Raw genomic sequence first — 13935 nt, 5'->3', positions numbered from 1 at the left:
TTTAGTAGCCCAAGGCCTTGGCCAGACCAATAAAGAGGTTTCATTATTGTTAAAATTACACTCTGGCATACAAGACACAAATAAGTTAATGTCATTGTGGATTACTGGAACTCCTAGTCGACGTGATTCAAGGGCGTTCTTCAGTGTGACAGCAGTTTCACATTTGGACAAGGCCTTTGCGTAACTAGCATGTTAAGACTGTTCGGCTCCTTTGGCAGAAGCCAAATAACACAGAAGTTTCTATTTACAGAAAACACCTCCATATTTATTTCATGAGTTACACAAGATACAACGATACAACAGAACATACAGTATATACAAAATATGTCCTACATATTAAAAGAGAGAAAACAGATATAACTGCTCTTGTTTTTTTGTTTTTTTAAAACCTGTATCCCTTTTTATTTTACGAAACCGCCTCGCTCCAAATTGGCTAGGGTTTTCTGACATGGGGTACCGGGCTATAGTGAGCCATCATCAGATGTGTCTTGTGAAAGGGTTATTTATAAATCTGTCTGTGTGGCTATGTTGAGTGATGGCTGAGCTGAGCATCATATAGGATTCCCATGTAAATCAATGCCCCAGTTTACACAAAGTAAGAGTGTATTATTTGTGTACAAGGGCATGTGTGTGTGTGTGTGTGCCAGTGAAGATACTCTACATAGTTGTCTGTCTCTCTTGTCCACTGATAATGTCATTGTGCTCTTTTGTCATGTGGGTACTTGTCATCAGTCAACAACAGTGTTTCTCAATACAAGTCAGGACTAGTTGGTCTTTAGATTGCCAGAGTACGCCATAAAGACCACACCAAAAAGTTACCGCCACTTAAGACTTAACTGGGTCTAGAGATTGTGCGTTCTGCAGTGAAAGAGTCCATTGCTTGCATTATTGTGGTCTGTGTATGTTTGAGTCCCAGTGTTACCATGGAGACCGCCAGGGGTGTGGCTCCAATAAGAAGTTCCCCCTAAGCACAGATCTATGATCAGCTTACCGTCCCGAATCCTAACCTTACTGGCCTAAACCTAAAACTGACTTTAAATCAGTGTCTTGGGGCAACTTCACCCTACTCTGTCAGGGGTCACTGGCGCTTCAGACAGTTGTGTGGCGTGCACTCGGTCTGTTCCTCCAGCTCGGGACAGGGGGTTCCAGCGTTAGCCGGCCGCAGGAGGATGTAGCGGGTACGATGGCGGACCCCTCCCCTGGAGCAGGGCCCCAAACACAGACCCCAGGACGACCACATAGACACCTCACAGTCTAACGGTGTCTCTGAGATAGGGAGGGAGAGGGAAAGAGATGTGGTGAATGAATAACACAGAAATGCAGTGAATCGGGATCATCACAGAGAGAGAGAGAAAGAGAGAGAGAGGGAGAAAGAAAGAGAACGTGAGGGAAAGAGACAGGGGATGTGTGCATGTAAACCTACCTGAGAAGCGTTGAGGGTGGATAGGGTGAGGCAGAATGTGATTGGACATGGGAGTTTGACGGGCAGATGAACGGCTCTGTCTTGTCAGCCGTATGGAGGCTATGGGCGGGAGCTCTGTGAGACGGGGGTAGAAGAAGGAGTTGGCTGGGTGGTTGGGCATCTGGGAAGTTATCTGGAGGGGGACAACAACATATAGAAAATGGTCAACAACAAACTCTAAGACAGACTAAAACACACACTAATCACAAATTATTACCGGTACTTCTTAATAATTCAAAGCTGTGTGCTTTAACTGTGACTTTATGTTAGTGGAAAAAGTTCAATTACACTTTCAAGTCTTCCATGTTAGGGGAATGTTAGTAGCATGCCTACACCATAGGGGGCTTTAAGAGGTGTCCAGTTTCCCCTATATAGGCTACAATTGGCTTATTTAAAGCCTAGTCATTATAGAGCGAGGGGCAACCTCCGTGGCCCTCTTTCCCCCTTAGGTGAAAGTGAAATGAGGGGAGAAGTCGTCTGTCTCACCCGTGTGATGTTTTCCTGAGGGACGGTGGGATAGTTGGGTGAAGAAAAAGTGAAGCCGCTGTCCGTCCCAGAGTCCAAGGGTTGGAGGTCAAGGGTCATTTCCTGTTTCCACTGGCCGCCCTCACAGAGGTTAAGACTGTCCACCCCCACAAACCAATCAGGGCTAGGGATCACCTTCACCATCAGAGAGAGCTGTGTCCATAGAGGGGGGGAGGAGAGGAAAGGGGAGGAATGAAATGAGGTGGAGAGAGGAAATGAGAGAGTTTAGTTACAGTACAGTATTCAGATCACGTGTGTGTAATATTGGCTGTGGTAATAAGACAGGGTTATAGCTGAATCTAACACATGCGTGGACAAAATCGGTCATTGGCTTTACACATCCTGGTTATGTAATAGCCTGACGTGTGTCCATCAGTTCCAGCACACCCGCTGTTTCCTGTGTGGGGTTAAACTCTATGCTCCTCTACTCCCCTCTCTCCTCTGTGATGGATGTTTCCTGAAAGGCAGTGACATCATGCAGGAAGCGTCCTGGGAACCGGCTCCGGGGTGGCAGGCGCCCAGAAAACAGCACATTAAAAGACCAGGAAGGGAGCACAGCCTCCCTCGGGACAGGGACGCCTGCTATTTGTGAATCTGGGCTGAGCTGGGACAGGATAGAGTAGAGTGGACAGGCTTGCATGGGGTGGGATGGGGCAGACATCAAAGTGCACTAGGTGCATTAGGGTGGAGTGGTGTGGGGAGTTTGGCCTCTGGGAAGCAGCAGCAGCAAGCAAATGAGGATGACATCAGTGGTGTGTTTCTATCCTGTGACACACAGTGAGGGATGAGGAGTAAACAGAGAGACTAGAGAGACTACCAACTAGCCCAGGGGCATCTCTACTATTCCATCTGCTTTGAGAATCATCCTTCACTGACCTCCTCCTTCCTTCGCTCACATCCCTCCTTCCTTCCTTCCCTCCCTCCCTCACTCCCTCCCTCCATGCTTCCTCTCATCTTTCTGAACCTTCTCTCAAACGGTGGTTTTTCCAGGAATCCCTCCTGCTATATCCATTTCATTGGCCTGTGCAGCGAGTGGGAAGGCGGCGTATCTATCTTAACACGTTCTGGCTTGATCTGTCCACCGCTGGGGCGGCGGTTTTTACTTGAAGGCCAGAGACACTCGCTCACACACACTGATACCCACTTATAGTCCCATAATCACACTCACACTCCATTTAGGCATGCTCTCCCCAGGGCCCACAGAGGAGTCCCAGGCCCAGAGAATGAAAAATCCCCAACCGCAACCCGCCCAAACCTGGCAGTACCAGAAGCTTAAAGAAATATGCATAACTGGTCGCACTAATCTGTCGAAATGCAGTGGTTTCCTAGTGCAGAGTAGACTCGATTGGTTCTGGTAGTTGGTGAATTGTTTGTTGTCGTCTGTCTGATTCCAATTATGTGCTTGACAGAAATAGAATGGGGTTTTATGAATATGGAGATGAGAATCATGTGGGGATGTTTGGAGCGTTGCATGTGTGTTTGCTTTGTGGAAAAGAGAATGTGTGTGTGTGTGTGTGTGTGTGTGTGTGTGTGTGTGTGTGTGTGTGTGTGCGTGCGTGCGTGCGTGCATGCGTGCGTGTGTGTGTGTGCGAGCGTGCATAATAAGCATAAGCCTACGTGTGTATCTCTTTGTGTATTTCCAGAGAAGGACAATTTGAGCCATCATTGTCACGTTCCACACAAAGACACACACATCTCCATGCTCCCATTCTCCGCCTTGCTACCCACTGATCTAAAAACAGATTGGCCAGTCCAGCACAAACACACACACCACATACCTCACATTTAGATCAGAGAATGCCAGACAAATGCCAGCCTTCAGTATGGGGCAGGCAGCAGGGGAAAGAGATGCTTTTCATGGGGGTTGTTTGCACAACGGGCTCCAGGTGCGGGCAGGCAGTGGAATTACTAATAAACAAAATGTAGATCACCAGCTCCACTCTATGGTCCTTCTATTTCCAAACCCCCAGGAGCTGCTCTCCTTCTCTCTCTCCCCCTTTTCTCCCCCTCTCTCCACTTCAGTCATCAACTAAGTGCGAGTCCAAAGATAAACAAACAGACACAGGCCCCAGGCAGCCTAGAACCCACCTAGCCTGGCTAGCCTCCTGCCCAGCCTCAGCCCCAAACCCAGCCCCAGCCTAAGCCACAAGCTCCAGCCCCAGCCTATCGTTCCAGCCTCACTCCCATATCCAGCCCCAGCCCCAACCCCAGCCCCTGCCCAACCCCAATCCCCAGCCAAAGCCCCAGTCAAAGCCCCAGCCCTTGCCTATTGTTACAGCCTCACTCCCAGCTCCAGCATCAGCCCCAGCCCCATGAAGCCCCCGCCCGGGCCCTGAGTTCAGCAGGGGAGACAGCAGACATAGTCCAGACCAGGCAGGACGGATGTGGGCGTTTGTGGCCGTAGGGCTGGATGCTAAACTTAGCCTGATTGGAGCACTGTAAAAGAGTGATTAAGTGTTTGGCCAGGGAGGGTGGAGTGAGTCAAGGGGTTTGCCTGTGGTGGGACCGGGTCAAGAGTTGACAATGGATTGAGTTAAGGAGTGTGTTTGTTGGTAAGGATTTGTGATTGGAGCGGAGAGCAGAACGGATGGTGGAAAAGTTGTGAAGAGGTTTATGTAAAGCAACGAAGTGTGTGTGTGTGTGTGTGTGTGTGTGTGTGTGTGTGATGCCTACCAATGGGCTCCGTGGTTGCAGCAGCAGTTCTGTGGAGCTGTGCCCGATGCCAGTGGGGATGCCCGCTGTTCTGTACATGGCACCGACGTCCCGTCTCTTCCTGGCATCCTTCGCCCCCTTCACCAGCTCCACAGTTACCCCCACCTCAGCAAAGTTCTGCACCCCTATACTCGCCAGCGCCCCCTCCTGAAACAGCCGATGCTGCCCATTGTGAGTGATAGCTGTTGGGAGAAGACAGGGAGGCAGTGAGGTACGTTTTCAATGCTCTGAAAATGCGTATTTTCTTCCTTTCTCCTTGCCTTGATGCCATCACTCTAATCTAGAATGAGTTAATCTCACTGCATTCATGACCTCTTTACACACACGACTTGCCTAGTTAAATAAAGGTTAAATATAAAACATAATTTAAAAAACAACAAATTCATTTTCTTTCTCTTTTTGTCTCTGTTTTTTCACTCCCCATACCGTTTACCTCCTTCCCCCCTTTCTGATGTCTCACATTCCCGCTGTTTTCTTTACTAGGGATTGTTGTCTTTGTTCTCGCTTTGTCCTTATTAAGAACTGATTCTGAGTCAGATGTCTGTTCTTTGTCCTGTCACTCTCATTATAAGCCACACTTGGCCCGGGATCAGTGTTTATAAAGCTAGCAGAGGGTCAGTCAGACAAACTAACAACCACACAGTCTCAGTCTCTATTATAACATCTCTGCCTTAGCTAACCTCAGGATCCATGCACGCACACACACACACACACACACACACACACACACACACACACACACGCACACACGCACACACATGAACACGCACACGCACACACACACACATACACGGGCACGTGCATACACACGCACACTCCCGACGCACCCAAAAAAGCACACTTCACACACTATCCTGTTTCTCCTCAACCGTCGTCACTTATGCACTTAATTGAATTTCCATACTAGCAGGTTTCCCACAAGTGTCAAGTTCCTGAAACCCCATAATACAGAATAAGATTCAGATTCACATAACGTTTCAGTTTCTTCCCGCAAATTAACGACCGCCCTCCTCAACTCCCAGACCCAAAATGAGTCATGTTTTTCTTCTTCATTGACTAATAACTCACTTATATAACTGTCTTTCCTGGGCTCATTGTCCCTCGCCCCTTCCAGTCTAAGTCATCAGAGGCGTGTCCATGTCCCCAGGGCCTGTGTGCAACGTTACTGTCTCTATATGCAGCAACAGGCCATCACCCACTGGCAGGCTGACAGGGCATGGCTGGAAGTTCTGGAACCCGGACAAACCCACAGCGGCCACAGACAGTGATGCAGAGATCAAGTCTGGCACACGCACACCTCTGCCATCCATCCACGCTGGCAAGGCAGGGCAGAGCCAAGTAGAGCGTGATGCCCCTTTCCTCCCTCCTTTAGTGAGAGAAGACATCTGACCCCACCACACTCTTAAAAACCACCATAGCCCCTATTTGCCTCCAGGACCCCAGCAGCCCCAAATTGAGAGGAGGAGGGTGAGGGCGAGGGAGAGTGAGATAGAGGGAAGGAGAGAGAGTAAGTAAGAGAGAGAACCTGTGGGGTACCCGCCCTGTATCATCTGGTAGCGTTTAGCCTCTCTCTCTCTCCCCCCCTTGTGTGTGTGGAGGTGGACTGGGAGCACAGGGCCGGGCCATGGGGGGAAGGGGAGGCCCAGAACAGGTTAACTGGCCAGCTGTGAGCCCTCAAGCCTCCAGCACATGATCAGGTGAAGAAAGGAGCAGGCCGAGCCAGTATCCCTGTCAGGCCTACTATCCCTGATCTGCTCCCTGACCGCAGGGGGGAGAGGATGAGGGAGGAAGTCAGCAGGAGAAGGGAGGTGACCACATATGGAGACATGCCACTCTTAAGACTGCTGAGTACAAGGCAGTCTTTGTATTTTACCTGGTCTGTCAACTCACCACAAGAGTTCCTTGAGCATCTCTCTCTCCCTATATCTCTCTGTACAAGGGTTTTCTCTAGAGAGTACGGAGAACCGTGGGTGGTCTCCTCTCTCTCTCGCGCACGCTTTCTATCGATCAATGTCTGTGTCTCTGTTGTTTAAAATAGCCTCGCTCCTTCACCCTTTTCCCCTTGTGAGCCCTGACGTGAAAGGGCTTTATGGGTGAAAGTGATGAGTGTCCTTTCCATTCACCAAACAATGGTGTCATGAGGGGAAAAGGCAAAGAGAGGAGGCCATTATAGGTCCTTGAGACTACTATAAGGAGTATACGCTGTGTCTGTATTCTGATCATCAAGGGCGTATCATGAAGTGTCTAGAGGTAGTGGTTAGGGCCTGATTTTGGACTGAGCTGGTGGTTCATCTCACCTATGAGTTTGGACCACTGTGCAGGGGGTCGGAACAGTGGGTACTGTTTAGGGAAAGTCTGGGGGCTCCAGTGACCCGTAAATACCAGGATGTAGGAGGCAGGACCTCTGGCCGTACACTCTGTCCCATTGGTCGGTCCGGCAAAGGATAGGGTGAGCTTCAGAAGCACCACCAGCAGCTGCTGCAGCCAACCGCAGGACAGGAGCTTCGATGACATCATCTAAACTGGACGCAGAGGGAAGAGAAGAAAGGTAAATTAAAAGTGTTCTCAACAGAGTAGGATGGAGTTTCATCAAGACGCTGACTCTAAGAGACTCTGTAAAGTCCATGGAGAATAAGAACACCTCCTCCCAGCTGCCCACTGCACTGAGGATAGGAAACTCTGTCACCACCGATAAATCCACTATAATTGAGAATTTCAATAAGCATTTTTCTACGGCTGGCCATGCTTTCCACCTTGCTACCCCTACCGCGGTCAACAGCACTGCACCCCCCACAGCTACTCGCCCAAGCCTTCCCCATTTCTCCTTCTCCCAAATCCAGTCAGCTGATGTTCTGAAAGAGCTGCAAAATCTGGACCCCTACAAATCAGCCGGGCTAGACAACCTGGACCCTTTCTTACTAAAATTATCTGCTGAAATTGTTGCAACCCCTATTACTAGCCTGTTCAACCTCTCTTTCGTGTCGTCTGAGATTCCCAAAGATTGGAAAGCAGCTGCGGTCACCCCCCTCTTCAAAGGGGGGGACACTCTTGACCCAAACAGCTACAGACCTATATCTATCCTACCCTGCCTTTCTAAGGTCTTCGAAAGCCAAGTCAACAAACAGATTACCGACCATTTCGAATCCCACTGCACCTTCTCCGCTATGCAATCTGGTTTAAGAGCTGGTCATGGGTGCACCTCAGCCACACTCAAGGTCCTAAACGATATCGTAACCGCCATTGATAAGAAACAATACTGTGCTGCTGTATTCATTGACCTGGCCAAGGCTTTCGACTCTGTCAATCACCACATCCTCATCGGCAGACTCAATAGCCTTGGTTTCTCAAATGATTCCTCACCTGGTTCACCAACTACTTCTCTGATAGAGTTCAATGTGTCAAATCGGATGGTCTGTTGTCCGGGCCTCTGGCAGTCTCTATGGGGGTGCCACAGGGTTCAATTCTTGGGCCAACTCTTTTCTCTGTATACATCAATGATGTCGTTCTTGCTACTGGTGAGTCTCTGATCCACCTCAACGCAGACGACACAATTCTGTATACTTCTGGCCCTTCTTTAGACACTGTGTTAACAACCCTCCAGATGAGCTTCAATGCCATACAACTCTCCTTCCATGGCCTCCAACTGCTCTTAAATACAAGTAAAACTAAATGCATGCTCTTCAACCGATCGCTGCCTACACCTGTCCGCCCGTTCAGCATCACTACTCTGGACGGTTCTGACTTAGAATATGTGGTCAACTACAAATACCTAGGTGTCTGGTTAGACTGTAAACTCTCCTGCCAGACTCACATCAAACATCTCCAATCCAAAGTTAAATCTAGAATTGGCTTCCTATTTCGCAACAAAGCATCCTTCACTCATGTTGCCAAACATACCCTCGTAAAACTGACCATCCTACCGATCCTCGACTTTGGCGATGTCATTTACAAAATAGCCTCCAATACCCTAGTCAATAAACTGGATGCAGTCTATCACAGTGCCATCCGTTTTGTCACCAAAGCCCCATATACTACCCACCAATGCGACCTGTACGCTCTCGTTGGCTGGCCCTCGCTTCATACTCGTCGCCAAACCCACTGGCTCCAGGTCATCTACAAGACCCTGCTAGGTAAAGTCCCCCCCTTATCTCAGCTCACTGGTCACCATAACAGCACCCACCTGTAGCACGCGCTCCAGCAGGTATATCTCTCTGGTCACCCCCCAAAGCCAATTCCTCCTTTGGCCGCCTCTCCTTCCAATTCTCTGCTGCCAATGACTGGAACGAACTACAAAAATCTCTGAAACTGGAAACACTTATCTCCCTCACTAGCTTTAAGCACCAGCTGTCAGAGCAGCTCACTGCACCTGTACATAGCCCATCTATAATTTAGCCCATACAACTTACTCTTCCCCTACTGTATTAATTTAGCTCCTTTGCACCCCATTATTTCTACTGTGCACTTTCTTCCACTACAACTCTACCATTCCAGTGTTTTACTTGCTATATTGTATTTACTTTGCCACCATGGCCTTTTTTGCACCTTTACCTCCCTTATCCCACCTCATTTGCTCACATTGTATATAGATTTCGTTTTCTACTGTATTATTGACTGTATGTTTGTTTTACTCCATGTGTAACTGTGTGTTGTTGTATGTTGTCGAACTGCTTTGCTTTATCTTGGCCAGGTCGCAATTGTAAATGAGAACTTGTTCTCAACTTACCTACCTGGTTAAATAAAGGTGAAGAAAAAAAATTATAATAATAATAATAAGAGTCCAGGTCAGGATGTGTGACAGTTAGTTAAACTAGTTTCCTTGTACTCTACTTTATACTGTATCATCCCAGTACGTCGGCCAGGGCAGGGGCAGTCAGAGGGCAGGGTAATGGGTAGAGGCCATCGAACTGTCAGCATTCATCAATGTCACTGTAATGTCTGGATAAGACCCTGGTCCAAAATAAACATGGCCGACATTCTAAGGATAGACATAAAGCCTGCTGAGTGCTGACTGACCTCACTGACTGACCATCCTCAAAACATCCCTAACCCTGACCTGACCACTGCTGAGTCAGACTGGATGTGCTAACGGGAGAGTGGACCGTCCATACCGTATATGCACATGTTGGTTGTCTATAAAGACATCTGTGTATCTGCAGGTGTACATGCATGTGAGTGTACTGTGTGTGTGTGTGTGTGTGTGTGTGTGTGTGTGTGTGTGTGTGTGTGTGTGTGTGTGTGTGTGTGTGTGTGTGTGTGTGTGTGTGTGTGTGTGTGTGTGTGTGTGTGTGTGTGTGTGTGTGAGCGTGTGTGCGTGAGCCCCAGTTCCCTGTACTCTGCCACTGTACATCAGGGCTTAAGGGGGATTTACAATGCTCCCGGAGATGAGTGTAAATCAGCCGTACTGCCAGAGCCACGCTGCCTGTTCTGTGTCCCACTCCCCTCAGAACCCTGCCCTCACCCCTACCTCACCCCTCCTCCCCCCCTAGCCCCCCATGCTGTTTACCGCCCTGTTTATGAGGCTGGTAGAATTAAAATAACAGAACTGCAGCCTGGCAAGGCTATTTTCAGTGTGTGTGTGTGTGTGTGTGTGTGTGTGTGTGTGTGTGTGTGTGTGTGTGTGTGTGTGTGTGTGTGTGTGTGTCTGTGTCTGTGTCTCTGTGCATGCGTGCGTGCATATGCCTCCTGTCCCCACTAAGATGTGTGTGCAGACAACATGGTTTCTGCTCTGTACAGACAGAGAATAGACTATGACTGCATTGGCGTTTCCTTTTCTCTGTTATAGTCTGAACACTGAACGTCCTGGACCAAGAAGGGACTAAGAGGGTACAGCTTATTCTCAGACTGCCCTCAGAATGTGCGGGTGTGTGTGTGTAGGTGTGTGTGTCGCCAATGTGACCAGTCCCTTCTTCCTGTAATATTGGTACAGCAGAGCTGCAGCCGTTGAGATGATCAGATGACAGGGCTGGCTCCTCTCTGCCTCCATACTCATGGTATTTTTACCATGCCTGTTAAACTTTGCGGTTGTAAATATAAGTTTAGAGGAGAAAGTAAATGGGTAACATGCACACTGACATATACAGCTGCAGACAGTAAACTATCGCTGCAGCCTACTCGTGATATGCCATCAGTGATGTAGTGGTAAAAACAAAAAAAAGAATAGGTGTGATCGCCGATCGGGGTTAAAAAAAGCAATGCTCCCTTTACTTTAAATGCATTTCTCCACAAAAGGTGGATAACTGTCAAGCAAAACAAAAGGTGCGTAAACTCGGTTTACTTGCGTTTACCCTCCACTACACCACAGTACGCCATGAGAAAAAACTTTGAGTAGAGTTTTGGAGCAGCCTATATTAGAGAGGTAACAGTATCCACAACTGAAAATAGGCTTCAGGGACAATGTGTTGTGTGATGTGTGTGTGTGTGTGTGTGTGTGTGTGTGTGTGTGTGTGTGTGTGTGTGTGTGTGTGTGTGTGTGTGTGTGTGTGTGTGTGTGTGTGTGTGTGTGTTTGTGTGTTCGTGCGTGCGTGTGTATGTTCGTGCGTGTGTGTGTGTGCGTGCTGTTCGACTGGCCCTGTCTGCACTCTGTGCCTGCCGGCTGCATAGGGGCACAGTTACTGTATGTTAACCTATAGAAACATCATATAGCATGCAACAACCTCTCAACATCACTCGCCCCTTTCCCTCTAGAATCTAGACAGACAGTGTCAATGGAAAGCTGTTTGGTGCTAAACTCTCGACAATCTTTGGCTGCCCAATTCTAGTATTTTTTTCACTAATTGGTCTTTTGACCAATCAGATCAGCTCTGAAAAAGAGTTGAATTGGAAAGATCTGATGTGATTGGTCAAAAGACCAATTAGTGTAAAAAACATGACAATTGGGCTGCCTGTGTAAACATAGCCAGTATGTCAAGGTATGGAGCGGCAGGTAGCCTAGCGGTTAGAGCGTTGGGCCAGTCACCGAGCTGACAAGGTAAAAAAAATCTGTCGTTCTGCCCCTGAACAAGGCAGTTAACCCACTGTTCCCTGGTAGGCTGTAATTGTAAATAAAAATGTATTCTTAACTAACTTGCCTGGTTAAATAAAAACATAATGAATCTCTTTTAAACTAAGGTTAGACATATAAGGGCTGGAGGTGCATCAGGGCAGTGGGGCACGGTCAGTACACAGCGGAGAGGATGAACAATACTACTGACTGGCACGCCGAGATTAACACGGCACTGACTACTCACTGTCGATCTCCGTCAGTCACATAGACACAGAGAAACACAGGCACAGCATATTGTAGGCACGTTCATTCTCATCAGCGTAGAGACAGCACAGGCTGGAAACACACAGCGCGTTCATTATCATCAGTCGACACAGACATAGCCCAGACACAGCCTCATACATAGACATGCGGCTAAATGCACATGTTAGGATTCATCAGTCGACCCACTAGCAGACTTAGACACAGCAGTTTTTCTGGATTTCTCTGGGGCACGAGACACAATAAAACAAGGGGATGTGGAGTGATGCCAAACACATTGCCTGTGGACCTTCGCTGTGTAATTACACCCACCTCATGCAGTGCGAGGCTCACACACACGCACACACACGCACGCACGCACACACACACACACACACACACACACACACGCACGCACGCACGCACGCACACACACACACACACACACACCATGAAAGGAGGTCAGATGATTCCTCTCTTCCGAATGCAAGCTGAAGTCATACCGCAGTCATGCCAGTGTAGGCAGGAGTTAAGAGAAGGAAAGAAACATGCAGATGAATGCATGGTTTGAGAGAGGGGCATATGCTGAAGCATTCAGATACCCGGCTTTGTTATTTTATTATAAACCCTCAGTAGAAATAGAAAGAGTAGAGAGGAGGGAGAGAAGAGAGAGTGGCAGACAACCTATTTGGTAACAGGAGCATACACACAAATACATACCAACTCACACATCATGTAAAAACAAACTTACACACTAAGGGATGCACAAATAGAGATGTACAGTAGGAACCGGTACATACACATACACATATACCAAACCCAGATCTGGGTTGAAATACTATTTCAAATATCTCAATTACTTTCACATACGTTCAAAGTAAGTATTTAGATATACAAGTAGTTGAATATTTTCATGTATTTGGAAATACACGTAGAAAGTATTTGAAAAATTCTAATACACTGACTCAAAAACACTCCCAGGCATTTAACCCAGGTACTTGAAAATAGTATTTTAAATAAGTATTTGAATATACTGTCAAAGAAAAAGTATTTGAAATACCAAGTACACATTTATTTGAACCCGGGTCTGACAGAACCACACACTCATGCACACTAATACTCATGCACATACTCAGTGTCTGAATCGAACCCTCAGGGTTGTAGATTGAGTTTCTTACCTGGGAAGGACGACTCAGTAAATGACAGAGGATATATCAGCAGGACAGAAAGACAGCACGACAGCAAGGAATACTCAGCTCCAGTCCCTTGCTCTCTTTCTCTTTCTCTTCCTCTCGCTCTCTCTCTCTCTCTCTCTCTCTCTCTACTGGCACAGTCCGTCTGGTTGCGGGAGGCAGGGAGCCTTATCACAGTCTTCCTTCCTCACTCTACTCTATCTCTCTCCAAATCTCCCTTTCTTCCACCCTCCTCCCTCATTGTATCCCCTTCTACCCCCCCCCTCTCTCTAGCTTTCTCTCTCCCTCCCCTTCTTTTCTCCCCTTACCTCTCCTTGTATGGGAAGGCAGTGCACAGCACCCCCCTTCTCCTCTGTAGTATCTCTCTCTCTTTCTTCCGCCCTTTTGCTCATTCTCTCTCTGTGTGTACACACACAACTTCTCCCACTGTCTCCGTGTCGCTGTGAAAACTCAGCAACCCCCTAACCTCATATTGCTGACAAGGTAATCAACACCATGTTACCCACAACTGAATTGATCTTACTTGGCAGTCAGTGCATTCCTATTGTATAGTGTTTACGTTTTCCCTGAACTATTTTAATTATCACATTTGGGGCGGAGAAATCCCAAAAGTCTGGTTGTTGAATAATGACAGATCAGCAGTCTGGCTCTGGAAAATGGAAGTGCTTCCATCCAAAAATGAATAGAACAGGGCTGAGCCTTAGTGGTCAATCCAGCTAATGATTCCACTGGACAAACTTCCTCTGGTCAGTGAAGTGAAGGAAGGAGGGTGTATTAAAGCCCTGTCTGTCTGTGTCTATTCCCCCACAGCCACAGCTGGT

The 13935-nt window shown here is 47.9% G+C and overlaps 1 protein-coding gene across 2 annotated transcripts; it reads right to left on the bottom strand.

Annotated features, from left to right (window-relative positions):
• Positions 1-237: 237 nt before the first annotated feature.
• Positions 238-13345, bottom strand: LOC115174665 (spondin-2). 2 transcript variants are annotated; one of them, XM_029733426.1, is made up of 6 exons: positions 13100-13345; positions 6997-7221; positions 4661-4881; positions 1949-2140; positions 1424-1595; positions 238-1266 (listed from the first exon to the last, which is right to left on the bottom strand). In XM_029733426.1, exons 2-6 carry the CDS (start codon positions 7214-7216, stop codon positions 1079-1081), a joined length of 993 nt encoding a protein of 330 aa, XP_029589286.1. In that variant the 5' UTR covers positions 7217-7221; positions 13100-13345; the 3' UTR covers positions 238-1078. The 2 variants fall into 2 exon arrangements, with proteins under 2 accessions (XP_029589286.1, XP_029589295.1); XM_029733435.1 differs by having other exon boundaries at positions 6997-7216.
• Between the last annotated feature and the right edge of the window lie 590 nt (positions 13346-13935).

The sequence above is a fragment of the Salmo trutta genome, chromosome 3, assembly GCF_901001165.1.
Source record: "Salmo trutta chromosome 3, fSalTru1.1, whole genome shotgun sequence".
In the NCBI taxonomy this organism is placed as follows: domain Eukaryota; kingdom Metazoa; phylum Chordata; class Actinopteri; order Salmoniformes; family Salmonidae; genus Salmo; species Salmo trutta.
The sequence above is the reverse complement of the archived record's forward strand: the minus strand, read 5'-3'. Positions and strand labels throughout refer to the sequence as shown.